At 45.1% G+C, this 27,729-nt stretch overlaps 7 protein-coding genes across 7 annotated transcripts; 3 read left to right on the forward strand and 4 right to left on the reverse strand.

The window, feature by feature from the left end:
* Positions 1–889: 889 nt before the first annotated feature.
* On the reverse strand, positions 890–1,891 carry GL218_04872 (Carboxylesterase NlhH; the record flags this gene model as incomplete). The annotated part of the gene is made up of 1 exon (XM_033581502.1): positions 890–1,891. One exon carries the CDS (start codon positions 1,889–1,891, stop codon positions 890–892), a length of 1,002 nt encoding a protein of 333 aa, XP_033435566.1.
* Positions 1,892–8,563: 6,672 nt separating this feature from the next.
* GL218_04873 (uncharacterized protein) lies at positions 8,564–9,760 on the forward strand (the record flags this gene model as incomplete). Its single annotated transcript, XM_033581503.1, has 2 exons — positions 8,564–8,638; positions 8,702–9,760. 2 exons carry the CDS (start codon positions 8,564–8,566, stop codon positions 9,758–9,760), a joined length of 1,134 nt encoding a protein of 377 aa, XP_033435565.1.
* Positions 9,761–12,952: 3,192 nt separating this feature from the next.
* Positions 12,953–15,079, reverse strand: GL218_04874 (Nucleolar protein 9; the record flags this gene model as incomplete). The annotated part of the gene is made up of 1 exon (XM_033581504.1): positions 12,953–15,079. One exon carries the CDS (start codon positions 15,077–15,079, stop codon positions 12,953–12,955), a length of 2,127 nt encoding a protein of 708 aa, XP_033435560.1.
* A 1,063-nt stretch (positions 15,080–16,142) lies between these two features.
* Positions 16,143–17,693, forward strand: GL218_04875 (uncharacterized protein; the record flags this gene model as incomplete). Its single annotated transcript, XM_033581505.1, has 1 exon — positions 16,143–17,693. One exon carries the CDS (start codon positions 16,143–16,145, stop codon positions 17,691–17,693), a length of 1,551 nt encoding a protein of 516 aa, XP_033435559.1.
* A 251-nt stretch (positions 17,694–17,944) lies between these two features.
* On the reverse strand, positions 17,945–20,098 carry GL218_04876 (Pantothenate transporter liz1; the record flags this gene model as incomplete). Its single annotated transcript, XM_033581506.1, has 11 exons — positions 17,945–18,035; positions 18,087–18,259; positions 18,353–18,461; positions 18,537–18,779; positions 18,862–19,095; positions 19,175–19,316; positions 19,385–19,536; positions 19,602–19,752; positions 19,815–19,832; positions 19,884–19,933; positions 20,001–20,098. The coding sequence occupies 11 exons, from the start codon at positions 20,096–20,098 to the stop codon at positions 17,945–17,947; spliced, it is 1,461 nt and encodes a 486-aa protein (XP_033435562.1).
* A 726-nt stretch (positions 20,099–20,824) lies between these two features.
* Positions 20,825–22,213, forward strand: GL218_04877 (uncharacterized protein; the record flags this gene model as incomplete). The annotated part of the gene is made up of 5 exons (XM_033581507.1): positions 20,825–20,879; positions 20,942–21,043; positions 21,105–21,273; positions 21,361–21,484; positions 21,542–22,213. The coding sequence occupies 5 exons, from the start codon at positions 20,825–20,827 to the stop codon at positions 22,211–22,213; spliced, it is 1,122 nt and encodes a 373-aa protein (XP_033435561.1).
* A 460-nt stretch (positions 22,214–22,673) lies between these two features.
* On the reverse strand, positions 22,674–25,204 carry GL218_04878 (putative phosphoketolase; the record flags this gene model as incomplete). Its single annotated transcript, XM_033581508.1, has 2 exons — positions 22,674–23,588; positions 23,648–25,204. 2 exons carry the CDS (start codon positions 25,202–25,204, stop codon positions 22,674–22,676), a joined length of 2,472 nt encoding a protein of 823 aa, XP_033435568.1.
* Positions 25,205–27,729: the final 2,525 nt, after the last annotated feature.

Raw genomic sequence — 27,729 nt, forward strand, 5'->3', positions numbered from 1 at the left:
GAATCATGATTGGTTAGGTAGGTACCGGGTAGTTTTCCGATGGCTCGCACACGAACGTCCTACAAAATATATACCTCAAATTCGAACCATCTTTTACGCCCGGTTAGCTCAATCGGTAGAGCGTGAGACTCTTAATCTCAAGGTTGCGGGTAAGTCAATACTCAATATCTGAGATTTATATGATCAATGCTAACATCACCTCAAAGGTTCGACCCCCGCATCGGGCTCAATTCCTGATGCTTCCCAGTTAAATGGGATCAGCAGCCTCTATTTTTTTCTTTCTTTTTCTTTTCTTTTTTCATTCTTTTTATCCTTTATCTTTTTTTCTTCTTTATTATTTTCCCTTTACCCAATCTCTTCATGATTTTCTATGTTCCCTTTCCCCTCTTACTTTGTTCTTTTCCATCTTTTTACCTGTCCCGGCTTTGGCGGGGTAGATATCCGCCACCGTTAGCCCACAACTCTCGGATCGTCAAATGCCAAACTGATTTTTACGTGCATATGTCATGCTGATGTTTTTGCTTTTTCTAACTTGGCAATCATCCACTCACTCCACTTATACATTAAACACCCCTACGTAGGGCGGGCATACGGCGGGTTTATTTGCAAGTTATTTTTGTGTAATAAGAAATACCGCTCACGAAACAGGGCGTCCACGTTGCGACCTGGTTGCCGAAACATCACGGGTGGAGTTGAATCGTCACATTTTGACTTGCTTAACTTGCACTGTGCTTCTACAAGCTTCATGACCAAGATTTTAATTACAATTTCATATCATCGGCATTAGGCACATAGGTCCAGCAATAAAGTTGGTGAGAATTAACATTGACTCTTATTTTCTCGACGTAGTTTTTTTTTTACTCGAGTGATTTTTCATCTATCTCATTATTTACAGGTCTTGTATGGCCTTAGTTCGTAGCTCAACAGCTTTCTTGGTCGTGCTGATGGGACCAGCTACCTCGAACCCGTGAGGTACACCAGGGAAGATGTGGAATTCAACTTCAATGTGCGCGTTGGTCAATCGTGTGGTGTAGTCGATCGACTCGTCTCTGAACCAGTCGAGGTTGCCGACTTCGATATATGCAGGGGGGAGTCCACTTAAGTCCTTTGCTCGCGATGGCGCTGCATAAGGGCTTACATCGGCTTCGGGCTTGCCCGCTTTGTCCTTGCCAAGATAGAACTCCCAGCAGCGGATGAGAGTGTCTGTGGGGAGGACTACGAAATCCTTTAGTGGATTCTTGTAGTCGGGAGCGTGGTAGGCTGTGATGGTTCTGTCGTCAAGCATGGGATAGATAAGGATCTGCTTCTTTAGAGAAGGTTTTAAGCCACGGTCGCGAGCTAGGAGCGCCGTCCCTGCTGCAAGACCGGCACCAGCGCTGTCGCCCATAACACCGAGCCGTGTGGCATCGACATTGAATTCGGCGGCGTGCTCTATGAGCCACTTTAGGGACGCATAGCTATCTTCGATCGGAGTAGGGTCGGGGTGCTCGGGCGCGAGGCGGTACTCGACAGCGAAGAATTGGACGCCCGTGTCGTTGACAAGGCCAGCGATATAAGGTGCGAAGATATCAACGGTTCCAGCCATCATACCTCCGCCGTGTATGTGCAAGACTGCCGGTAGTGGCGTCTTGCTTGATCTCTGTTCCTCGGTGGCATACCGGTAGACATCGACCTCGGTGCCATCGTATGACTTAGTTGTGTGCTTGGTTCTGACGACGTGAGGCTGCGCTGGGAACTGAGCAAACATAGCACGCATGAAGCCGTCGTTGGCTTCACGTAGCTCAGCTATCGGCTGGTCGGGTGCCGGTTGGACTGCACCGCCAAGTTTTGCCCAAAACGCCCCAAACTCGGGGTCGTACTTGAGGGAATGCCCTGGCTGTGATGCTGCCATGATGTCTCTTTCTTAATGATATGGGTGGGTAGTGATTGTTTGAAATTCGTTCTGCTATGATCCAAGTAGGATCCTTATATACAGCTTTTAGATTTTGATAACTAGATAGCTAGACTTCGACATAAATTCATGGCCAGTATCCTGCATATAAATATTCCAACCTCCTGGGATTTCGATATCTATAGAAGCTAGGGTTATACCATGTGCGCTTGCGAATCTGCATGGGTACGGCACAGACAGGGCATGAAAATATGCTGGCTCCTGTTACAATGAAACTTCATGCACGAACCAGCCAACATGCGGCAGTATGTTGTATCAACCCCTATAGACGAACGGTCTGGTTGCATGAAAAGCTCTTTTAAAGACACATATCTGATTTAATTGCTTTGGTAGCGAGCGAGATCACAGAACAGGCGCGTATCTGATTCGTCAGTTACCCCTACGGCTCGGCACCGCTGAAAACCAACCCATGCATATTTCTAAGATCAACAAGTAATACATTGCAACCTCGATTAACTAGACTCGCCCACAATAGGAGCGGTGTGAAGCATACCATCACCATTTAGTATAAAGGCCCCAGAAGTAACAGCATAGAAACTGGAGCTGGCATCGTTGGGGTGTCGGGATGATTGACATGATAGAGGACCGGGATCTTCAAGTGAGATGCTCTCTGATCCCGGACCACGTGCGGATTTGCATGCATGCCTACCGTGAGAACGTACGACGACGGCACGCGTCGGAGTCGGGAAATAGGTTGGAGGAAGGTCAATGCGGCCAAGCGGTCAAAACGACCCGATTTAGAATATATCCAAGACTCTTGCAGCTATAGATGGTTTGAAATTGGAATAGGTCGCCTCCTATTCCCATGCTCACCCCTTGGAAACCGGGGCGGTGAGGGGTCCTTGGTGTCCCGCGGGGTTGCTGTGGTGCCATTAGATCCTTGAATTTGGAGGGGTAAACACAGAAAAATAAAACACAGTTGATATAGAATGTAGCTATCTACATTGTAGGCCATTGTTCCATGTAGAATAAAATTCCTGCTAAGGAGGAGACCGCAAAGGTAACGTGCAAGAACCTGGGTGGCTACTTTGAAATAGGGGGACTGGAGCAAAAAAGAAAACGTGTAAAATTCGGTATGGGTGGGATGTATCGCTTCTCAGCTGATGCATGTTCTGTGGACTTTCAGGAGACTATCGTGGCTCTCATATCGTAAACTACCTTAGTAGTCGGACACAGAGGAATAAGACGTTGATAGCGCAGGAAAATGCGAGTATACGTTTTTGAAAGACTCGAGCGACCAAGCTCATATGTCCGTCCCTCTGGACAACTTCACGCGAACCTCATCACGCGTCATGGTCATCAGGTTGATGAGGCTAGATTTAGTTACAATAAGCCGGGGGGGACTATATCTTCAAACTCAGATAGGATCTCGTGGAGGCAGTTGATTTGGTTCCAACAATTCCTCTTAGCCTTTGACGATAACATTGGGATATCAAAGTAACGTAATATCCAACGCTAAGCTGTCGCCTTGGGTTGAGTATCCTCGGGGTCCTAGCTTCCCGAGACCCCGTTATAGGAGGCTTAAGCGTTAGTAGCTAGACCTCAAATGGCAAGGGCATAGCTATGCTACCTGGATAGCGCCTCACGGGTCCCAGCCGTGATTGTGGATCACGATGCCGGGAGATCGTACGGATAATATAGACCCACAAGAACCTACGGTGTCATTGCGTTGCCAGCGCAAACCAATAGTATAGAACCGGGACCGCGAGTTATGTAGAAGTTCTGATGTTAAACTTCGCGAATATAGATTGAACGAGCAGGGAGATACCAAGAACACCGATTGGGACCAAACCTAAAGTCAGGTAGTTACTAGACCGACATTAGAAATGTTGAAGGCCGAGTTGTTGGGGTCCACCAAGGCCCTAAGCCGATCTACCGGACACTATTTCATACGAACATAGTCAGGGCGATCTGAAGGAACTTTTGGCGCCAATGCTAAGAGTGAAGATCGACCAGCCTACTGGAAGACGAAAAGTTGTCTTTCATACTTTAGAAAATAACATACGTTCTCTCATTCGATGGACATTGCTCCTTACGGAGACGGGCTTGTATAAGGGGCGAATGATCGTGGGAGACTGGTGCGTCTTAGTGTTCTCTGGTTGTTCTCGGGTTTGAGTCAAGATAGTTCAAGCTACTGCTAGCACGCAGCATCAGAGTACTATCTTTCTTGGGTTCAGAAAAGGGTGCGGCCGTCCTATTGTCGGAATGTTAACACAAGTAAAGCATAGAGTAATAGCTCTAGAGACACTGAATCAAAGATACTAAATGATCGTGAGAGAACGTTAGATCATAAACGTCAAGGTGTTGTTTCCTAAGCCATTTCATGCCTAGCCCTCCCTTCTTTTGTCCTAAGGTAACTGTCTCTGCAAGTCATACTGGCCTCATAATTTTTTACATTTATCGTCAAAGCCGTGGAGGATATGGATAGGCGTGAAATATGCCTCTATAATGAGTCCTGTTCACTGTCAGCAATAATAACGATACTCCTTCCAATATTATACAGCGGGGGAGTCTTTAAATAAGGTTCTGAATGACCTAGACACAACAGGATCATTCTTCATATATCCACCGACAACGATTACCATAACCTAATAAAACTCTTTACCTTATAGGGCTATCGGTTCTTCTAGGTTTGGGGAAATAGAGCGTAGCTTAGGGTCCAGCTTGTGAAGAAGGTTTACAGAACTTGGTAGGTAAAATTGGCCACCTTATGCTAGAGAATTACCCTTTTCGGTATAACGAGATCTGCCCCATAAGATCTACCGGATATCTTGGAACGGTTTGTATCCTGGTAGATAAATCCCTAAATAGCTTCATGTATGAATTTAGATACTAGTAGTGCTTGGGTCCGGACACGCTGAACTCCATAGAAATTGTATGGCGATCCATACCTAGATAATTGGCCCAATGGGATTCCTAATAGCATATAGCGCGAGACAGCTGAAGTAGTGGTCCGCAATTGATGAGCGAGAAGGCAATAGCTTAGAAAAGGCTTGCGAGAATGAACAATACCTCAACTACTCGTACAGGTTGAAAGGGATAGACGTAATTTGCAAACACTAGATCCCACCGACCGAAGTCCCTCCGTCGACTTTGAAAATGCCGCGTCACGCAAGGGACTGACTGCTTACATTAGAGGGGAGCGGTTTTCAGGTACTAATTCACAAGAAGTACTGCATTAAAAAAACATTAGATCAACCGACTAGGAAAGCTATTTGGTCAGTACGGTCGGAGCGAGTTCCATTGGATATGTACAATAGAATTTGCCATGTTGACTGTACATAGTGGCAAAGGGGACGTTGCGTGTGGTAAGATGACAATTAATCAAAAATGCTTGGTATCGGATGGGGCGAAAGCAAATCCCATATACGTCAGGATGGCATTTTGAGAGACTGAGATCCGAATCCCATAGTTATGCGATAGTTACGTTGTCGTGTTCGGATTCTAGGTCAAGATCTACTGCGGGGAAAGACATACCAGTTCGTTTTAGGCCTTTTGGTCGAACGGCTGACCACTTAAGCTTGTTTTCGGTCAAAAGAATTTGTTCACAGTGAGGTATGAGGAGCTATGTGCGTCAATGGTACTAGGAAAGAAGAGAAATGAGCAAAGAACGCCAAGGGATTAATTAGTATTAGCCACAGCGCCACGTATGGCTCATGCAAGTGCTCTAGAAAGGATCCATATATATCTATGTGATTGGAAGCTGAGGTTTTGAGAAATTGTTAAGGCTCTAAGTACCCAAGGTGAGCCGCCACTAAGGGCTCAGGGGACGGACATTTTGCTCCGGAATATGAAGACAACCTAAGATTCAAAGAGTCACAACCCTCCCCAAAACAGGAAAAGAGCAAATATAGGAGAATCTCATCTCTCTTATGGTTCGTCTGTTTCAAGTCGACTGGATCCGCTCACAGATTCAACCGCTGATTGTCACTAATCGAAAAATATGACGGCAATCGTTAAAATATATCCTTGATCGAATCTCTCACCTGACAATGGAACTGGTTCTTACCCAGCATCTCATGCGGGACACACACACGCTACCGTCCGCAGATGCATGGTGAAACTATTTTGGCGGTGATTGGATGAATTAAGCTAGATAAATGCAGCTGTGCCGGGTCCTAGTGGAGTTATCGCTGCCATGTCTTTTCCAACAGTGACTTATAATTGGTTTGGACCAAGATTGAATGTCAACTATGAAGTTCTACAAAGTTCTAACTAAACAAAGATCTGAGCGGGAATCAAAAAGAATCAGTTGCTTGCAGGTTGTTGTCTTGCAAAATTCTAACCGTTCTCAGCGGTATCTCGTATGGGAATATGATAAACGCGTAGCAAAAGCTCCGACTGTAACGGTGATAGAAGTCGATATGATTCGATACCAAGGTGACACATAATCTATCTCGATTCCTTTGGCATGTAAAACGAGTAACGAGGAAGTTGGGATGCCTCTAGCGGAAATGAGGTCCGGACGCGGCTATGAGATTTTATTTTTTATTTCTTTTATTACAAATAATGTTGATTTTCTATTTTCCGAGGAGCAATTAGGTAGGTACCTCTTACTGATAACTTTCCTATGGGGACAAAAAAGCAAAAGCCAAAAACAAAAACAAAAAAAAAACAAAAATAAAATTTTGTAGCCAACAAAGAGAAATTTTCTATGCCGCAAACCCGGCCAGCTAAGAGGTACCAAGTTTATTAGCTACCTCTACCTAATCTACCTAATCTGCTAATAGCGGATCGAGGCGGATAGAGAGCGGGTGGGCGGAGACGAGTTAAACTTTTAAGTGCATCTTTGAGATGGCGCTTATTTAAAGCATTATACATAAATCTATATACAATATCTTTCGAAAAGTGTTGTGAGGTGTGGGGGAGAATTGACGTTAAATTTAGGTAACAATTGCGTCGTATTCAATTCATACGTTATTGCGAACCTATTCGTTTATATGTTCATCATATCTTTATAATTTCCCCTCACACCAAATAGCCTAGAGTCCCCAGATATTATCTGTTCTTGTCTATCATTTGTAGTTATTAGAAAATCTTTCGCAGTATATCTATACTTAATCGGATCCCAGAGCCGACATTTAGTTTGCTAAAGCTTTTAAGTAGTTACTTATATGATATCAGAAACGTGCTGCCAGCATTATAGTGTTGTCGATCGCGGCTAGCTTACATCATTTGGTGAAGTTCAAGCGAATCTATTTAAGTATTCAACAGGATTTACGTACTTGGGTACAATATACAAACTCATCGCTTCTCGGTAAACTTGCCCCAACCTTTACAGAATCTAGTTTGCTAGTATATCTTAGTATTATATGAAAGCTAATAAACAACTTTAATATCTTGAGCTATGTACATGTAGGTATGATATTAGCTTAGGTACGTTCCTACGCATGTACCTACCTAGGTAAATAGCCGTACCTAAGCTCTAGCTGTCGTATTATGAAAGATCCATTGCTAGATAGATCAGCTCGGATGGTACGTATAACAAAAAGCGGGGAGCTATGAACCCAGGACTCAGAGAGCTATTCATGCTAGTCCTATTAGGGGACTACTTGAAGCACTATCACCAGGCCACAACGGCTTAATCCCTGCTCGGTCTCAGGACTTACTAGTTATTTCATTGGTCCCAAGCGCTTCTCATCGCGATCGATCGCCACTTGGGCATTCTCCCGCATCAGGGAATATGTTGAATCCTTGTTCTAGTCTTCGATCGAAGCCATTGGTTTCCAGGCCAGGTACCTTAACATGGTATGCTCCGTTGCGGCCTTGTTACGCAATGGGGCTTTGCATATCATGTACTTTCCATCATTTCGCGATTCCGAACTTAAAGAAATCCCATTATTGTATATGTATATGTATACCTATTGTGTTTGTCTTTCTCCGAGCTCAAATTCCTGTTTTCTTGTTACTATACTCCTCTTATGACCATCATCTTACCTAACCTTACCTTACCTTAAGCTTGAGCTTGAGCTTCTGCTCCCCCCTTCTAACGACCTCCTTTGTCAGCAGACCAATTAACATCTCCCAAGCAATATCCCGTCTCTTTATCTCATCCATCTGCTCCCATCCCAGATAGGAGCCCGGAAGTGTCAGATACACAACTTAGGAACGAGACTTACATACCACATATCCGTCTAACCATACCATAAAGACTTCATATAAGTCGACAGCCCGCAATAAGAGCATAGCTTCGACATAAACACAAGGATAGACAGCACGTGAAGAGACTCAGAGACTTGAAACTTCAAACAGAAGAGCCGACTTATACAGAAGCTTCCACCCAAACTATAACTTGCATCTCACGACCCACTGTGACTTGCAGTCATCTCCAGGAATACTGTGCTACGGGTTACTGTCAACTTAAGTTAACCAGCACACAACTTTGTTTGCCTTCGTGGTTGCAGATGCCAACGAGGCCCGAAACACCCCACATTCAGCTTATGAATCTTTCCCTTTGAGACTATATAGTACAACCGACTTCTGATATATCTTCGCAAAGACCCTTATTTGGATTATATTATTTTATTGGATAATTTGACGTATCACCAGTACAGAGGTGATTCTATCGTCAGTTCTACCTTCAGCAATAAGGTTCAATATACATTTCAACCCATGCCGAAGCGATCCTTAGACATCTCAGACGCCATGCCGGGTAGCGAACGAGTCCCGCCTGTCAAGGTACAAAAGGTAAGCTCTTTACCCTCCTCATAATTACCATGTTTACCAGAAAACCCCTAACTTTTGTTACAGACCGAACGATCCCACGAAGAAAACCAGGAAAGGGCCTACATTGCCGCGTCCAGACGAGCCGACCGGAGCTTAGAGGCTAGAGTGCAGTCCGCCCGCCAAGCATCCGAAATTCATCGACGACGGACGGGCCGAGGTCTCAAAGTGAGCGAGGAGATCGTATTAAAGGAAGAAATGTACGAGGAAGAGGAGGACGAAATTCCCCGCCATTACAAGTACCTCACTGCCCATTTACAAACGAACTCGCCGGATATGAACCATCGTGTGAACGCGTACATCACTACCCAAGCAGCGATGGCCACCATGGCCAGATACAACGAAGTCAATCGACTTTTTAGCGAATCATTTCCAACCGCTATGACTTACCAGCAGAATCTGGGCAATTCCATGTATATGGCGCCGCTCATGAACAGCGACGCTAACTTTTCCCATCGGCTATCCACATCGGGGTCTGCTCAAGGATCTCCAGCAACCAGAACCCAGTCAGTCTCATCTCAGTCGCAGTTCGACAGGAGGGATTCTATTACGACTGGGACCCCGATACACACTCCAGCTACAACAACATCGTCCCCGCCAGCATTAACGCCTGCGTCGTCAACGGATGCAGATATGTCTGACTCAAAGAGTACACCTTATCAGACTCCCTCTGCCTTCCCAAATCTTCATCTAGATCCACAACTGGCGCAGCAGTCTACATCCTCTTCCATATTCACATCCGAACTTTCAAATGAGGTGAAGATGATGGCCAATATTGACATGAGCGATCCAATGGCGATGCACTTCATGGATGAGAATCCTTCGACCTACCAGATGTTTGGACCCTACCCGAGCGAAATTTCAACACAAGATAACAGCGCTAAGACCAGTACAGTAGACCAAGGGGCCGAAACATTCTCGCCATATAGCAATCCTCTTCAAGAAGACTACTTCCCCACCTCAATAGAGGGTACCATGGGACTTTCAGATGTTTCTATTGATAACTATAGCCGCCTAGGTACACCAGCTGGTGGGACAGGGGGTGACACCTGGGAGAGTTTCGTTGATTTCGGATCTGAGCAATAATGCGTCAATATCTCATTATGAAGTATGAACATCTAAAGATGCGTCTTGTATATGTCTTAACAATACTTTCGCATATAAAAGGGTTTGCCGGATTCCTCTGGCGCCAATATCGCCGGAGATACCACGCGCCATGCACGATTTGCGCCTCTTAGGGTTTTAGCACTGGGTTGGTTTGCATGAAAGCGTTGTTTGTATCCTGGGCTAGCGTTCTGAATTTTGGTTCTTTCACGCAAACGGTTGTGTCCGAGGGGGGGAGGAGGTATTTGTCGCTTATCCCATAACGTATTACAATGTTTAATATTCGGACAATGTGGAGGAGAAGATATGCTTCAATGGGGACGAGTCTACTACATATGACTTGATATGGATACATGACGGTATTCCAATATTTTTTAGTCATGTTGCAAGCATACGAGCAAGTGTCATTACAAGAGGCGAGTGCACTCTTCGACTTAATGGCATCGCGGGACTTGAAGAAAGCCTGTTGGAATATAGCGAGCGCTACGAAGACTAAGTTGGCTAGTATGGCCAACTATTATTCTAGAATCGGCTGATGCTAGCTATTCGTTTAGAATGAAGTGGTAAAGAAAAATAAATACAAGAACTTCTCTACGGATTGGGTGGCACTACTTTGAATTGAAGAGGGAGATGAATACCAATATCTACTTTTTTGCCTTAGCATGAATCACGCAACTTCCAGTCACAAAAATAGGGGAAAATAACAAAAAAGGGGGACTAGTAATGTAGTGTAGCTATCATGCGACCATACGCACTTAAATGCGTAACGTCGAATTAATTATCACTATAGATCCTTCCACAAGGTTGATAGTTCAAATACGGTGTGACTTGAAAGTGAAGATCGAACGTCATCCCATACTAGACACATGGCCAGTTGTCGACAGGTAGGCTCATATGTCCTCTCCCCCTCCCTAATCAACCTGGATGAGAATGACATCGGGTATTATTAGAACTCCCTCAAATTTCCCCATCTGGGTAACCGAGTACATGTTATTAACAACGTAAGCCATCCGTCCCATATACCGAATTCCACGTCCAGATCGCGTGTTTTTACCTTTCTCTACACACTTAGGCTTTACGCGCGTCTTAGTTCGCGCGGGTTTAAGTTTAAGACTTCGGGAAACATGCCGCTTTCTGGGTCTTATTCGAAGCCGAGATATCCGTCCCGCATTAGGGTTAACAACAACACATACCTATAGTAAGCTGTTCAGTTACGTACGTACGTACCTAGGTACTGAACATACATCTTTACGTGATGATAAATATTCGTTCTCAATGCTAGATTTAATGACGCCTTCGAGCCGCTCTCGAATTGAAGAGGCTAGTCACCTTGGGTTATTATTGCCCTAATAGGCTGAACATTAGTCTTTGTTTAATCAAGTGTCAATTAAAATTAAAGCAATCTATATAGAAACGAGTGAGACTGCGTAAGACAGATCCCGGGAAGCTGCCATGGAATACCGTAGGTATCGTATAATATTCCGAGTCTTAGAGCCCTAGCACAACTAATCGCAAACACCTATCATGGCCAGCCGTCTGGGTAACTATCTTCCATCATCAAGAAACATGTCAATTGCGTTGTGGTTCTGTGTATTTTCTTGTATCCCAAGGATCTGCTAGAGAGACGTTAGTTAATATATGAGGGTAGTCTGGGTAGATATGCAAATACTATATGTAAAAGAAGCGGGTAGTAGGGGCTGGGGAATAAGAATGGCTAACCTTGAATCTCGAATATACAACTGGATATTGGCTAGTCTCTTCAAGGTCGAAGAGCGTATCGTCAAAGTTATGTGGACGAAACGTGGTTATTTAAGACGTATGAATACCACATATATGCGTTTCCTATGCGTTTCCTTCAACACCACTGTTCTTTGCTCATATTACTTCGACATAGTACGGTTATTATGTAGCGAGTTCTTCTACCCTTGGTATCGTGCGGTCGACAGTATATGTCGACAAGTTTGACTTGTCTTTTTTACCGTATTAAACCCACTTCAGGCCTGTTGCACATCCTTGTCTTCACCTGATGGCGAGGTGACGATAATCTGCGGAAGTAGTAGAGGTGGTTGAGTGTTAATAGAAGTCTGATCCGCTTGTTGCCTACAGGTCGCACGTTTAGGGGTTGCGGTTTCAGCAGGGTTAACCACCAGCGTACTAGACTGCAGGTTGATAGCGCGGTGTGAAAAGGGCGGTGTTAGGAACCGCTTTGCGTTCTGCGAAACTTGAATTGCGCGCTGTGTTATGGATGTTATGCGCTTCTTTAACTTTCTAATACCTCTATTGCGGATGCGGCCCCCCTCCGATGGTGAAAGGTCAGTAGGGTTTGAGCTGACATTGTTATCGTCGGGATTCATGGCCGTATTAGACGTAGTTGGAGTCGCAATAGAAAATGTATGAGTAGAGCTCGTTGCTTGAATGATGCGCTTCCATCCGCGGCTAGTCTGTTCGTTATAGAGTGTATACTGACCAGAGCTTCTTGTATACCCGGGGCTTAAGCGTGGCTGTTGTGGTTGCTGCTCATGTTGGCTATGAAGTACTTGCGACTGGGTAGACGTTACATAATTGTTCTTGTTATTGCCTTGAGTATTGTTAATGACTAGGGTAGTGTTGAGGGGAGAATCGGGTTGTTCTGTGGGTCCTCGTCCATATTGTCGAGTTTTCTTGCAGAGGTTAGATAGATCGTAGCCTCGACGACTAGGCATTTTGTGTTAGGGAAGCTATCAACCATCATAGAGGATAAAGATGCCTATCTGTAGGCTCAGCAGCTGCAAGAAAGTGTAAAGATGCCTGAGGATTTAAGGGCTCTAACTGAGGATGATAGAATGGAAGATAAACGTCATGAGGAGTGATGGTCACTCATGGACTAGAGTAGAATAAAAGGTAGGTAGGAATACTTTTAAGTAGACAAGATTGTTAAAGAAGTATGGTTAAAAGAAAGACATTAAGTGGATGGCAGGCTTAAGGTAGGTTAGGAGAAAGTACCTGATAATTAAAACAGAGCAGAGCAAACATGACTTGGAATACAGTCATAACTGCAGTCACAACTGCCAACTGTGTGATGTTGAAAAGGAACATCGCCTGGGGAACAGTGTTGGGTATTTTATTTTCCTTCAAGGGACTCACTCTGACTATTGCTAGTTACAAAACTGTGCGAGTTAACCGGGTGACAACACACTATAACGCATTATCTAGGCTTCTCTTTCGTTTCTTTATATAATCATCATCCTTTGTCGTATCTCTAATACTATAACCGTTAGCACCGCTCCATCTCGGAGGCGCGGTCGCCGCATGCTCCGTTGAAGAATCGAGTTCCTTAGCCCAGGAGATCCAATCTGTCCTTCTGTTCCTCCACAGATCACCCTTCCAAGTTCTCCAGGTGCGTCGACCTTCAAACGACTCCCGTAATTCTTGCTCATGTTGGCCCAACTGTTCTATGATAAATTCCTTGAAGTGGAAAGGTATGGATATCCCGTCACCTTTAGAGGGAATAGAAATAATTGAATTAAGGACTTTGTTTCCATACTCGGACATAGCTAACTGGAATGAGTGTGATCGTAGCGCTACGACTAAGGTTTTGTGGAAGGCTTTATTTCGCGATGGTGTTGATAACGCATTGACTAACACGTAGGATGTCGGCGCTGATGATGTCGCGAGTTGAAGAATGAGCTCTTCCGGAAGAGCGGTTATGGATTTTTGAACTGTGCTGGAAGGATACCCGGGTATAGAAAGCATCGTTGTTGTCAAATGAGAGCCGTGTGAGACTAAGGCTGAACGGTTCTTTTGGGGGAGTTCTTGATCCTTCTTATCGTCGGTTTCCAATGGCTGTAGAAGGCAAAGCTTAGGGACTAGAAACTTGGGATCTGACCCGAGCGCTTCAACTAAAGCTTTCGTTAAACTATCTATCTCGCTGATGGCTTGGCGCGCTTGGCACCGTTCGAACAGGGTTTTGATCACGTTGAATCTTGACAACGCGACAAGTTTGCTGAATTCCGGTAAAGTCTTTTGGATGGCGACTACTAGATCTTCTTTACTAAGTCGATTGAGGATACGAATAGCGGGATAAGACGCGATATCATTACGTAGAAGACTGTGGATCCGGCTCCCAAAGATGTGTCTATATAGAGCCTTGAACACTTTTCCAGGACAATGAGTAATGAGAGTCTCAAGGAGGCGTGAGCCAATATGATCGTATAACATCGAGTTGATAAAATCTGATGCCGGTGTGGTTGCGTCTTTTAACGAAGAAGGTGCATCAGGTAGAAGTTTCCATAGTAACATCATGTCTTCAGAGCCGTCTTCGGTCGCCTTCGAGTTTAGACTAATGTCTAGTTCTAAGAGTAGTTGTAGAACTGGATTTCCAGTAGGATGCGTAGCCAATACCCGGAGCTCTGTGGTACTTAGGCTTGAAACCGAGTCGGCGATAATTTTTTTTGCGGCCAGGTTGAATGACATAGGTACGGCCCGTAATTGAGAATTTGACTCAGTTGGTCCATCAGATGTCCAAGGAACTGATATCTTTTCCTTCTTCTTGCTGTGGATGAGGGACTTGGTCTGTGATTGTTCTAAGGGGCGCCCAGACAGAATGATTAGGAGCACACGGAGAGTGTGAGAAGCAAATTTGTCGGCAAGTAGATAACCGAGGTGACCCTCGAGTTCGTCAAGGGCGAGAAGAAATAGTTCTTCCATATAGGGTAAGGGTTCTTCGTTCGGATCGTCTTGATCCGTAGGAGCATCATCGCGGGCACCTCCAAGTTCTCTAGTGACGATGGGTGCAGATTGTAGGAATAGGGTTTCACAGCAATGACTTGCAAAGCGGTGCTGAATGAGGTTTAAAAAGTGACTACTAAATTGGCCGAATAGTTTCTTCTTCTGTCTCGTGTTGGACATCAAGATTAACCTCTCCATTAATCGCGAGCATGACTGACTGCATGCTAGCTTAAGTTCCTTTCCCTGTGCCTCGGCAAAGACACTGGCGAGATATAGTTGCCGTTCTTCTTGGGAAGGGAAGTCGTCTATGTCGAGCTGCTCGTCAACGGAGCGAAAATATTCCTGTTCTTGATCCGACAGCATTCCAAAGAACTCTCGATCGGCCTGTGGCGGTCCACCAATTCGATTCTCGGCCTGATCATATCCATCTTGAAATGTAGCTTCTTGTTGGACAGCACCATCATCGCCATCTTCATCGTTCAACCGTCGCCTTTTCGTACTTTTACTGACTTCTTGAGCAGCTATTGCCTTTTCGCGTCGCTTGGCCTTTCTTTCGTCGCGAATTGCCTGTCGTTTCGTCCGTGGCTTCGGCATTGTGGATATTTCGACGTTACGAATCTTGAATTAAGTTGACGATTGTTGGTGATAATATGACTTCAAGCGCAAAAGTCGCCAAAATAATTTTTTGGAGGTTTCTAACTGATAAGGATCTTATCTTAGCGTTCTTATAGTAGCATGCATTAGCCTCTTGGCGCCGAGACCCTTATTGCAGCAAACGATTTTGACCTGCAGCTCAATATGTAAAACTCATATTTCATTAAACAACTTTGATTTGAGCAATCTTTTGCGTTAAAGTCAGTGTATACATATTACGTCTCATAAGTTAACATCAAATATAGATTTTCATGTTACCTCCTAACCTGAAATTTAGTTGAGATATGATTATTAATATAACTAAAACACATTTTATTCTTTTAGATCTAGGTGATGATGATTTTGACAAGGTTGCTTTAGGCGCTAATATGATTGGTAAGATTTAGCTGTGGCACGGCTGCATGGTCAGTTTAATACCTATCGCTAACACGTACTGCTATCGTGTTTGTATAATATTTAAGGTACGGAATACCTAAAGTAAATTAACCAATTGCATCTATCCTTTAGGTACTTTATTATTCCCACTTTGTTATTGGTAGAATCACATCTTGATCTCTATTCTTTCATAACCTAGATATTTATAAAGACCTAATTATACGTATCTTAAGCACTTAATGCTTCTAGGTAAACTTCAGCCCTAGTGGAACAGAAATGATTTAAGCAAGGGGCATGAATGACGAATTAACCCCTTACCGCCATACCTAAATATCTGAGGTGCCTCATATGGAAGCGCAGTGCTCTAACCCTTTAAATCAAACATTCACAGCATCTTTGATATTGGCTCAGCTTCTTCGCAACAGCATGGATTTTCTTTGGCAGCTGTTGAACGCCTGTGGCGGTTTCTTGTTGGCTGTCGTGGTTGTGCGAACCATTACATTCGCAACTGAATTTTGGCGTTGTAGAAGCCTGATGAAGAAGCTGAAAGAAATGGGAAAGGTAAGTTACTTACCCCTTTATCAGGTATTCAGTTGAACCTACGTGTAAACTAATACATTGGCAGCCGATGCCCGAGCATAGTATTCTCTTGGGTCATCTCATGGCGGCCAAGACTGCTACTGACGAGCTTCCGCCGGGTGCGCACAGCACTTATATTCTTGATCGAATAGCTAGGAAGCTAGATGGAGGAAATGGACCCCCAGCATATTATTTTGACAGTTATCCTGTGAGCGTTCCTATGCTTATGGTAAGAGACCCTTATATCGCCAACCAAGCGACCAATCATCCTTGGGTATCGGCCGAAAAGCCTTTTACACTTACAGAATGGTTTGCACCTATCTCAGGAAAAGGAGGCATCAACCTATTTACTCAAAATGGTCAAGAATGGAAACATGACCACGATCTATTCCTACCCTTCTTCAACAATAGCAACCTCGATGCTACTCTGCCTGTGGTTATTGAGCAGATGCTCGTTTTCCGCGAACTTCTCCGGGAGGAAGCCCGGAAAGGAGATCTGTTTCGTCTTGAACCGTTGGCGTTATCGCTTATGAACGATATTATTGGGCTCGTAGTGTTTAACGCTGAGCTAGGCAATCAGACATCCGGTTCTCACCCTCTTTCGAAGACTATGCTCCGCCAACTGGGATTGAAGTTTGGTGCGAACAATGTTATGGATAACATCGGTCAGCTTAATCCATTCAGGATCTTCAGCATCTGGAATAATAGTCGTATCTTGAACCAGCACATTCGCACTCAAATTGCAAAGCGGGTTAACGCATTTCGCAATGCTAAGACACGTCACGAACAGTCGGCTTTCAATTCAATCCTAGATCAAGCTCTCGAGACATACTACTCCCAGCCCGGCCGGGAGTTGTCTGACCCAATTGACAAGCAATTCATGGATTCCTTATGCGCACAGCTGCGTATGTTTTTCTTTGCTGGATACGATTCTACCGCAAGCACAATGGTTACCAGCTGTTACCTGATTTGGAAGCATCCGGAGGTCTTGGCTAAACTCCGCGCTGAACATGATGAAGTTTTTGGGCGAAATATTGCAGCGTGTCCGGACATGATCACCGAGAACCCATCTGTTCTCAACTCTCTTCCGTATACCCTCGCCGTAATAAAAGAGGCGCTACGACTCTTCCCTCCCGCAAACGGCATTCGAATGGGATGTAAGGATCTGGTCTTGAAAGGTCGCGATGGCACTGAGTATCCTACTGAGGGCTGTGCCGTGCAGACGAGTCACTTTAGCGTCCATCGGAACCCCGACTGTTGGCCGCGACCACTCGAGTTTTTACCCGAGCGATTTCTCGTAGGACCAGAACACGAACTCTACCCGGAGAAAGGTGCTTGGCGTACCTTCGAGTATGGCATTCGAAATTGTACCGGTCAGGCTTTCGTCTTAAAGGAAGTAAAGGCCTTCCTCGCTATTATATGCAGAGAATTTAACTTCCAGGAATGCTATGACGAGGTCTATGCCGGAGAGAAGCTGGATCTGACGACTGTGGACAATGAGAAAGCATACCTGATAGAGCACGGTTCTGCACACCCACGCGGAGAGTTTCCATGTAGAGTGTCATTGAGCGGATACGTCCCTAAGGAAGCCAATCTCTAGAAATGACGCTTTCTTGGACGATACGATAATCGCATTCGCAATGTTGATTTATGATACCCCTTCATATCCAACGGTTAGTTTATATCGTTAAGCTAATTCCTGATTTCGGCCCTCATCCTATCGAAAGCTTCACATGTGTTATAATATCGATAATATAGAGCAATGTATGGACTATATCACAATTAATCTATGTATTACATCAACACCCTCGGGTTTCCCGACCCAGCGTCAATGTGACCAAATTCTTGATGTTAATCTTTTATGTGCGCTTCGGTTGGGACAAGAACTGGTTCCTCCCCAGACGAGGAATCTTCCTCTTGTGCATCTCTCGATCTTTTGGAGCTAAATATTGATATTAGCAGCTAATCAAATTGAAGATAGGACGAAACTCACTCTCTGCGATACAATAAGATCGCAACAATAAACCCAGCCCATAGTAGCACGTGGAAAGTTAACGCGACAGGCCATCCGATACGCCATCTTGGAGCACCGTTGGGGCCGGCAGTTGGGAAGAGCAAAAGGGGCACCCAAATGTTGAATGAGTAACCAAAAGTCATCATTGCACCCTAAAATAATTCCGGTAAGCCTTCGTATTCACTCTTTATCATTTACCGTGGTTTGCAATTCCCCTCTTGTAAGGGGTAGATGGATCCACTCACCAAAATTAGAGCTCTCTCTTCCGAGTCACCCTTCACAACTGTATTAACCGTCGAGTATAAAACCGGACTTAGACACCCTGATACGCCGAAGAAGTACCACGCGACAAATCTATAGGTTCTTGTTAGCGAATAGAACGAACCTTATAAAGATACAGAGAGTCATCGACATAAAGAGGTTACACACTTCAGAGGTTTCGGAATATCCCAAATAATCATACAGATTGACGAGAACACGATACATATCGTCGCACTGCTATAAACAGTCCATGAAGGGTATATCGCAGCCAAGGTAGTACCCAGCCAAGAAGCGACGATGTTGATGGCGTACGTGACAGTAGGCAGCTGGTTGATCTGAATAACGGAGAAGCCTTGTTCTTTCAGCCAGAGATTCATATACGAGTCTGGATAGCCGGAGATGATCATGCAGCTGACAGATGATTAGACTTATAGCATAACGATAGGTATGGCTTGAACCCTTTTCTTGGGTCATTTTGATGTGAGTAACTTACATGTAACAAAACACAAAAACCCAAATATGCCAGCGTCCAAGTGTGCGTTTGAACACGTCAAGCCCTAGCTTCCCCGGCTTGCGGATCTTAGCCCGTTCTAACCTTGCCTTTGCGAGAGCGATATCCTCATCAGTGAAGTAGAATGGCTTTGGCGAATCCGGAATCCCCGGGAAGACCAGGAATCCAGCTACTGCAATTGGAAGGGTAAATATGCCATCAATAATGAACAGCCACCTTGATGAGACATCAACACTTAGCATTCTATTATAGTTCGGGACTTAAAACGTAAGGGTGGTGTTCAAGAGTTTCTTACCTCCATCCAGGCATCCCACCTACACCAGACAGATTGGTGTACGCCGCTGCTTGCAAATACCCGCTCACCATGGTGCCCAGGGGGTTACATATGAACCAAGTCCCGGCTCGCTTAAACAATTCAGGACCACTATACCATGATCCTAATGTCTGGTTAGCCAAAGATTCGAAGAATTGAGAGACAGAGAGATGGGTCATCTCGTATAGGTACCTAAGATGAAGTGTGTCCCGGCAAATACTGGAGCCTCCAACATGCCTACTAGGAATCGGCACGCATAGAGTTGGTGAACATTCGTAACACGACTCTGTGCGAAAGTGCATATACCCCAGAGAACCTCAAGAGTTGGTAGCAACCAGCGTGCTCTATATTTATTAGCATAGTTACCAAGTTATTGATCAACAAGCAGATTTCTTGAGTCATTACACACAATTGAGGTCGCGACATAAGTAACATGCCGGGGATTTGAAAAATCACATAAGCCACATAGTAGCACACATTGAAATAGTTGAGTTCATTGCCGTATAACCCGAATTCTTCCTTGAGGCCGCTGACGTAGGCATTGCTGATGTTTGTTTGGTCTTCGAGATGTAGTCCTTGTAAGCTCGTGCAAAAATAGTGCTTGGATGGAATAGGGGCTAACCTAGAAATTTTACGAAGACTGTAAATTGTTAGATTCAAGCTATCAAGAACTTGGGAAAGGCGTACTTACAACATAGACAGGCGAATATTAGGATAGACAAGTCAAGTTTGAATAGAAGTCTGTATATTGTCAGTGTGAAAATTTCAATGAGAAATAGGTCATATCCAAGTAGATGCGTAGACTTACTTCCTCTCTGCTGCAGGGTAATTAGAAGGGTACCAATTGAAGATCTCTTTGATAAGGCCATATAGGGAGTACCCCTGGCTTTGCTTTGTTACCGTCATTATAACGTTGAGCCGAACAAGACTGCTCAAAGCTTACGGAGAAGATTGTCACTCCTGAGTTACGCGGGAACAGACAGGTTACTTATTAGTCTAGTTACAACCATAATTCATAGGGCCGATGGGCACTTGTTCTTATTTTAAGGCGAGATTTCGCAATTCTAACTTGAACGATAAGTAAACCTAGCACAAGGTTTTAAGAAATGTCCCTGTCCTAATATTGCCAAGGAGATAGGTGTAGTCTGGTCTAACGGCGGTAATCTACTTGTTTTATCAGATTATCTCCGCTGTGTCTTAACAGTGTTACATTACTTGCGATAGGGTCTGATGATGTGCGATGGCGTGCTGGCCATATGCTGGAAACATGTGGAGGCTGATGGTATGCTAGAACTTGATAATACCATGAGCAACGCGTATAATGCCTTGTCCCCGCATACATAATTCCTTCTCCAAGTTGCGCCATACTCACAGATCGCGTCGATTGGTAGATATATAGTCTATCGATAGACTGCAACCCCCACCAACTCTTTAACGTACGAATCTGATATTTAACCAGTTAGGACTACGAGAAAATAATTGTAAAGAGTATTAATAAGAGTTTCAGTTTACACATGCTGAGTCCCGCAACTAGTGATTATTTAAAATGTAGATATACCCCGCGTATTGATGCTCATCCGAGCTCGCCGACATTGAGAATATCAGTATTTACATTTGTAATCAATTTTCAAGATGCCGGGACGTATAATCGATCGCTACGAGCACGTACCTGTAACGCAGGAAGACCGTAAGCCAGAGGCCATATTGATATATATTCACTATTTCTTGTTAATAACTCTGTTACTATAGTTGACTGGGCCGATCTCATCACATTGGACCTAAGTCTGTATGAGCAGCCAGGAGGTAAAGAAGAGCTGGTAAAGCAGCTTGACCACGCGGTTCGAAATGTTGGTACGTTGGAAATTCCTAGCCGACACCTCTAGGAGCACAAGTTCTCACGTGTTTATCATAGGATTTTTTTACGTGAAGAACTTCAACATATCCCAGGAAGAAGTCGACCGCCAGTTTGCTCTCGGAAGGGAGTTTTACTCGCTCCCTCTAGAGGAGAAGTTGAAGTATCATAACAAGCATGATCTCGAAAGCGGCGAATATAATGGGTATAGGCCAGCGGGCCATCGAATGTACGTCATCTGACAAGTTTGCTACCTTGATCTTAAGGGGAGTAAATTTAAGTACCTGAGATTATGACTGATATATCATTTTTGTAGCCTTGGAAATGGCGTGAAGGATAACGTCCAAGTATACAACATACCCAAGTTCGATGGCTTCCACCAGCGCCAACAACCACCTATTCTCCAGAGTAATATCAAGGAGATCGAAGCATTCTCAAGGGTAAGTAAACGATAAACCCCATCTGTCCATATATATGTGCTTACCAAAACGTAACAGAAATGCCACGAGGAAGTGGTTGTTAAGCTCCTGCGCCTCTTTGCGATCTTACTCGAGCTCCCTGATGAGGACCAGCTAGTTCGGGACCATCTCTATGACGTTAGAGGCGAAGACCATCTGCGGTACATGCACTACGCAGCACGAAGCCAAGAAGAGAACGCCAAGGTAGCTAACCTGTACGGGCCGGGCCACACGGATCTTGGCACAGTGACCCTCCTTTTTAGACAACCAGTGGTTGCGCTGCAAATTCTAAACTCGGCAGGAGAGTGGAAGTGGGTGAAGCCACAAGACGGCACTATCACGATCAACACATGCGACGCGCTCACCGCACTGACGGGCGGGTTGATCAAGTCCAGCGTGCACCGAGTGCATGCACCACCTGCGGACCAAGCACATATTGACCGCCTAGGCGTGTTGTACTTTGCGCGTCCGAATAACCACGTTGTGTTGGATCCGATCGCGAATAGCCCTCTACTAAACCGACTTGGGTTGACCAGCAATGCCTTCACAGAGCTGGGACAGCATTTGACCACTGAGCAATGGGTTAAGGTACGACAGACTCAACAGCAGCGACCTCGTGTCAGCGCCAAGATTTCTACCGATGGAAAATATGAGTACGAGAAGAAGGACTTGGAAATCTTGCCCGGGCTACATGCTCTGATTCATAACTGAGTTGGGGGTCTCTAGCAAACCCAGGAGGTAGCCACTCAAGAATATCTATGCTGCCAATACGTGTTAGCTGAAGAAATAGATCGCAAAACAATAAATCAAAGCCATGCATCCTAAACCCCTTGTTTGGGTTTGGGCCTAACCTATGGCTATAACGCGACGATTAAAGTGAAAGCACATCAGCATTTGAATAAGCATCAAAGGATAATTCATTAAAGTAAATTCATATAATAATTTTCCATACCGCACATCTCATAAGCATATCTATCATAACAGACAAATCGCAAAAGACTCTGATCGAGTTATCTCACATAAACAAACCCACGCCAAACCAAGAAAAATCAAAATCAGACCCAGGAAACACCACCATCATCCCACTCATGCGATCCAAAAACCCAACCCCTTTTCATTAAACCCCAACCTTATCCATTCGCCTCGTTTGTTATAAATGCACCTCGCTCTCTCAGCTAACAATATTAAGCTTCTGCAGCTTCTCCTTCACGCCCTCCTGAGGCCACGACCAATCGCTCAGGAACTGGGGGTCGACGCCGTGCTCGAACGAATAGTTGGAAGCCGAGACTTGCTGGCTCTTGAGGGCATCGCGAGCAGCTGCGCCGCGGTTGCCGAGGGTGGGCATGCGGTCGATGGCGTCCATGGCTAGACTGAAACGGTCTGTCTGGTTGCGGATGGCGAGCTCGAGCGGGGTGTCGATGTTGCCCTTCTCCTTGTAGCCGCGGACGTGGATGTTTGCGCTGCCCGGTCGCTTGTATGTTAGACGGTGGACGAGCCAGGGGTACGAGTGGAAGTTGAAGATGACGGGCTTGTTATCTGTGAATAGGGCGACCCATTCTTTATCTGTGAGGCCGTGCGGGTGGTCGGTGTGGTGGATCAGCTTGAAGAGATCGACGACGTTGACGCAGCGGATCTTGAGGTCGGGGAAGTGTTGCAGTAGGAGATCGATGGCGGCTAGCGACTCGTTGGTCGAGACGTCACCGCAGCTGGCCATGACGACGTCGGGTTCTTCACCTGCGTCGGTGGAGAACTGGGGCCAGATGCCGATACCCTTTGTGCAGTGCGCGATTGCCTGTTCCATTGTGAGGTATTGGATATGAGGTTGCTTGTCTGCTACGACGACGTTCACGTAGTTCTGAGACTGGAAGCAGTGGTCCATGACCGAAAGGAGACAGTTTCCATCAGGCGGGAGGTAGATGCGGACTACTTCCGGGCTCTTGTTGCAGATAACGTCAAGGAAGCCAGGATCTTGGTGGGTAAAGCCGTTGTGGTCTTGCCTCCAGACGACAGCAGTCAAGAGAATGTTTAGTGATGGAACCTTGACACGCCACTCGACTTCTAAGCATTTCTCAATCCATTTACAGTGCTGCACAAAGTGTCAGTAATTATTTAGTTAAAACGAGGGGGTCACATGAATAGACTTACCTGGTTTACCATGGAGTCGATAACATGGATGAAGGGTTCGTAGCTGTTAAGCATTCCGTGTCGGCCACTCAGGACATAGCCTTCGAGCCATCCTTCGCAAGTATGCTCGGACAAGATTTCCATAACTCTTCCGAAAGGAGATAGATTTCCGCCATCTTCATCCTCCTCGAAATACTCGCCCATCCATACCTTCTTACCAGCCTCGTACACGGCTGCTAGCTTGTTGGATTCGGTCTCGTCAGGGCCCATTAGACGGAAGTTATGAGGGTTGTTCTTGATGATGTCACGTAGGAATTTGGCGAAGTTTGCCATGCTGCCTTCTACAGTGGCGCCAGACTTGTCCACTTTGATGGCGTAATCTCTGAAGTCGGGCATCTTGAGTGGTATCGATAATAGTCCACCGTTAGCAACTGGGTTCGCGCTCATGCGCCTGTTGCCGGTAGGGCACAAGGCTTTCAGTTCGGGGGATATTTTGCCGTCTTCGCCGAAGAGGCGCTCGGGTTCGTAGCCACGCATCCATTCTTCGAGGGTCTTGAGATCTGCTGGGTTTGTTGTAGTACCGGTAATGGGCACTTGATGAGAGCGCCAGAAACCACTGAGGTAGTGGCCATCAACCTTGCGCGGCGCAGTCCAACCCTTTGGTGTGCGTAGGACAATCATAGGCCACCGTGGGCGGAAGGGCTTTCCAGAGTCACGAGCTTCCTTCTGGTACTTGCGAATTTCTTGAACACAGTGTTCGAGAGTGGCGGCCATAGCTTGGTGCATCGTTTCAATATCGTCACCTTCGACGAAGTATGGATGCCAGCCGTAGCCGTAGAAGAGTTGCTCAAGTTCCTTGTGTGAGATACGAGCAAGCACAGTCGGGTTGTTAATCTTGTAGCCATTCAGGTGCAGCACTGGGAGAACGGCACCGTCGCAGATGGGGTTCAGAAACTTAGTGCTGTGCCAGGCCGTAGCCAATGGACCAGTCTCGGCTTCGCCATCACCAACCATTGTTAAGGTGATCAGATTGGGATTGTCAAAAACGGTACCAAAGGCATGGGAGATGGAATAACCAAGCTCGCCACCTTCGTGGATGCTACCGGGGGTCTCTGGGGTGGCATGTGACCCTACACCTCCCGGGAAACTGAACTGCTTGAAGAATACCTGCATGCCCGCAGGGTCCTCAGACTTCTGAGGGTATACTTCAGAATAAGTACCCTCAAGGTAAGCCTGGGAGATGACGGCGGGAGCGCCATGGCCCGGGCCGGAGACGAAGAGGGCATCGAGATCGTACTTCTTGATCAATCGGTTGAAGTGCATATATGTGAAAATTTGGCCAGGGGCAGATCCGAAGTGACCTAGCTGGCGGCCTTTGATATGCTCAACCTTTAAAGGTTCTCGGAGGAGAGGATTCTCTTTCAGGTAGATCATGCCAAGACTAAGATATAAGCTGGCCTTGAAAAAGTCATTATACTTTTCGATTTCTTCCTTGGATAGAGGCTCGCCCTTCACCGTGGAGCGAGCCTTGCCGAATGGCCGGATCTCATCGATCTCGGCTTGGTGAGTATCTGTCATTTTGTTTTGTTGTCTTCGACTTATAAGCGTATTTGGTAAAGGTGGGGTGGGACTTTTCAGTCAAAAGACACTTAGAAGAAGCTTGAGTCTCAGTAGTAAGGTGCACTGAGTAGCTCAAGCTATTATATTTATATATAAAGAAGAGGTGTTATGATGATGGTTTACTAGTGGGATGGAGAGGATAGTGTTGATGATGGCGAATACTTATAAGAGAACACACTCGATGTGTTGACAATTACTGAGAACTACTACTCTAAGGTGGTAGCTGGGTTCTCTAGGTTCCGCAACGCCTGTAACATCCGCAAAATGTCGCATGGACAGTTGATTCATGTGAGTGATACCGCTTAGACTGGATGCATGTGCATGTTATCATTGGACTCGGTGGGAAGCGAACCCAAGGCACCGGGTATGTAACCGAGGCGCGAGTAACGTGCAATTATGACATTATAGCGTGGTAATAGCCTGATAGATGGTATAGTGAGCATGTTCCATAGCTGTTCTAGGCGGCGAGAACAGTGGCTGATAGACAAGTTGCATGTGGAATGCGGTATCTTAGTGGTTGATTCGGTATAATGGGTCGACGGTGGGCTGATTTCTATTCTCTAAATTCCTTATACGTCATACACTTTTTTCCTTTTTTTCCCTTCTCTATCCCATCCGTCAAGGCCGCGAGCCCATGGTCTTGGAGACGACTTCTCTCGTTTATGCAATGCACTTTTTCTTTTATCGGTTGTAATCCTTACCCCAAAGCCGACTTTCCGGGTTCCCCCTCCATTTTTTTTTTTCTCTTTATTTTGTCCTATTTACTTCTTCTGCGTTAGCATCAACCAACCATATTGCTTACCTTCTACCCCTCTACCCCCTCTAGGGTCCTAAAGTGGTATGGTTCTAGCCCATCCAGTTCCTAACAATCCCATCTAGATTCCCATCCTTGACTGTTTTTAAGGAACACGTTGGCTGAGATACTTGCATTCCCTGCGAGTATCAGTCGACTTTGATGATTCGACTAGGATTAGAAACTAGTTACTATACCTATCTGGACTGGCCTTTATGAATAACTTCTTATCCTGAACACCGGCCGTAGGAGATCTGCGACCTTTTTGCTTCTAGAATGACATTAGAGAGACGGAGACAAGCCCTCGTCTTCCTATAACTCACGGGCCGATTTACCATTTGTTTAATCGCCCAAATGTAGGTAAGCACCAAAGACAAGGAATTAATCAGCGATTAAACATACGACCCAAGAGAAATCATTGGATTGAGCTGGAGATCTGTATAGCTTCTCATGTTGAGCGCCGAGCACCGCGGCTTATGGTAAAATTTCATTGCTCCCGTGATACTTCTTCTTGGGATGGTATGTTAACACTCAGCGCCTAATTTCCATTGCAACTCTCTTCATCTTGGAACCTATTTCGGAGGCTTCATGTACGCCTAGTGTTTTTCAACCTTGGAATAACCAGTAGGCGTATAGTTTTTACTGATAAGACCCAATTCTTGAGCGTTGTGGCCATTTTTACCAGATGCGAGAACCTGCGATCAACACGTTGAGGATTACGACCTAACGAATGATAATATTTTGCCGTAGCTCGAAAGACAATCTAGCTCCGTTTACAGTCTAGAGCATTACGCAGCCGGCCGGCGCCGCTGTATCAGTCTATGCCTCTAGATTGATTTGCAGCGCCAATCGCCGATTCATGATGAGCGAAAGCGAAGAACAATGAGAAATAAACTACTTACAGCGGATGTATGACGCGACGTATTTGTTCATTGGAAAATGGTCAAATTTCAAGACATGGGAATTTCAGCGCTGTCATCGACAATTAGAAGAATTTGGCAAGATGAAAACCTTCTCTCATCTAACTTTCTTTCTCGTACAATACGCGTATTGAATTTTGGAGTGCGAACTGATCTATTATCTCTAATTCATACTGTACGAACTAAACAAAAGCAGTTACTTCATGCAAGACGAGCTTACACGTGAAAATGATTTTGCCAGGCAAATTCAAGGAGCGAAAGGTTGAAAGAATTCTAGAATATCTACAGATTAAGCACATAGAGATGAATTGATAATAAAAAACGAGTAGGCTTCTGTGATTTTTAATATATGAAAAGTCTAAGAGGTAAGCAGGCAGTTATATGTCCTAGAAAGTTGCGGCTACCTTTTCCGTTTGATTCAAACTTGGAGACTTCAAATTGGCAGGAAATTGGCTCCTTTTGGTGATATTCCGAAGGCTATGCCGTACCAAGAGCCTTTAGAAGTAAGGAAAAGTAGTATATATGAAGTAATATTTGGTAAGTATAACGCCTAAATGGAATGCAAAAATATATCTTCAATACTGCAATCATAAATATTTTCGTGGTTATGTTGGAAGTTTCCTTGCACTCAAGTCTCATGTCACAGTTCCATCAATTTCGCTCAAGTATGAGAGACAAACAACATAATTAAATGATGATGAAATTCTATACAATGTAGTATGACTAGCGTAAGATATATTGAAATTTCAACATGTACTCATCATGAAGTG

Source organism: Daldinia childiae (assembly GCF_008694065.1).
Source record: "Daldinia childiae strain JS-1345 chromosome Unknown Scaffold4, whole genome shotgun sequence".
NCBI lineage: Eukaryota > Fungi > Ascomycota > Sordariomycetes > Xylariales > Hypoxylaceae > Daldinia > Daldinia childiae.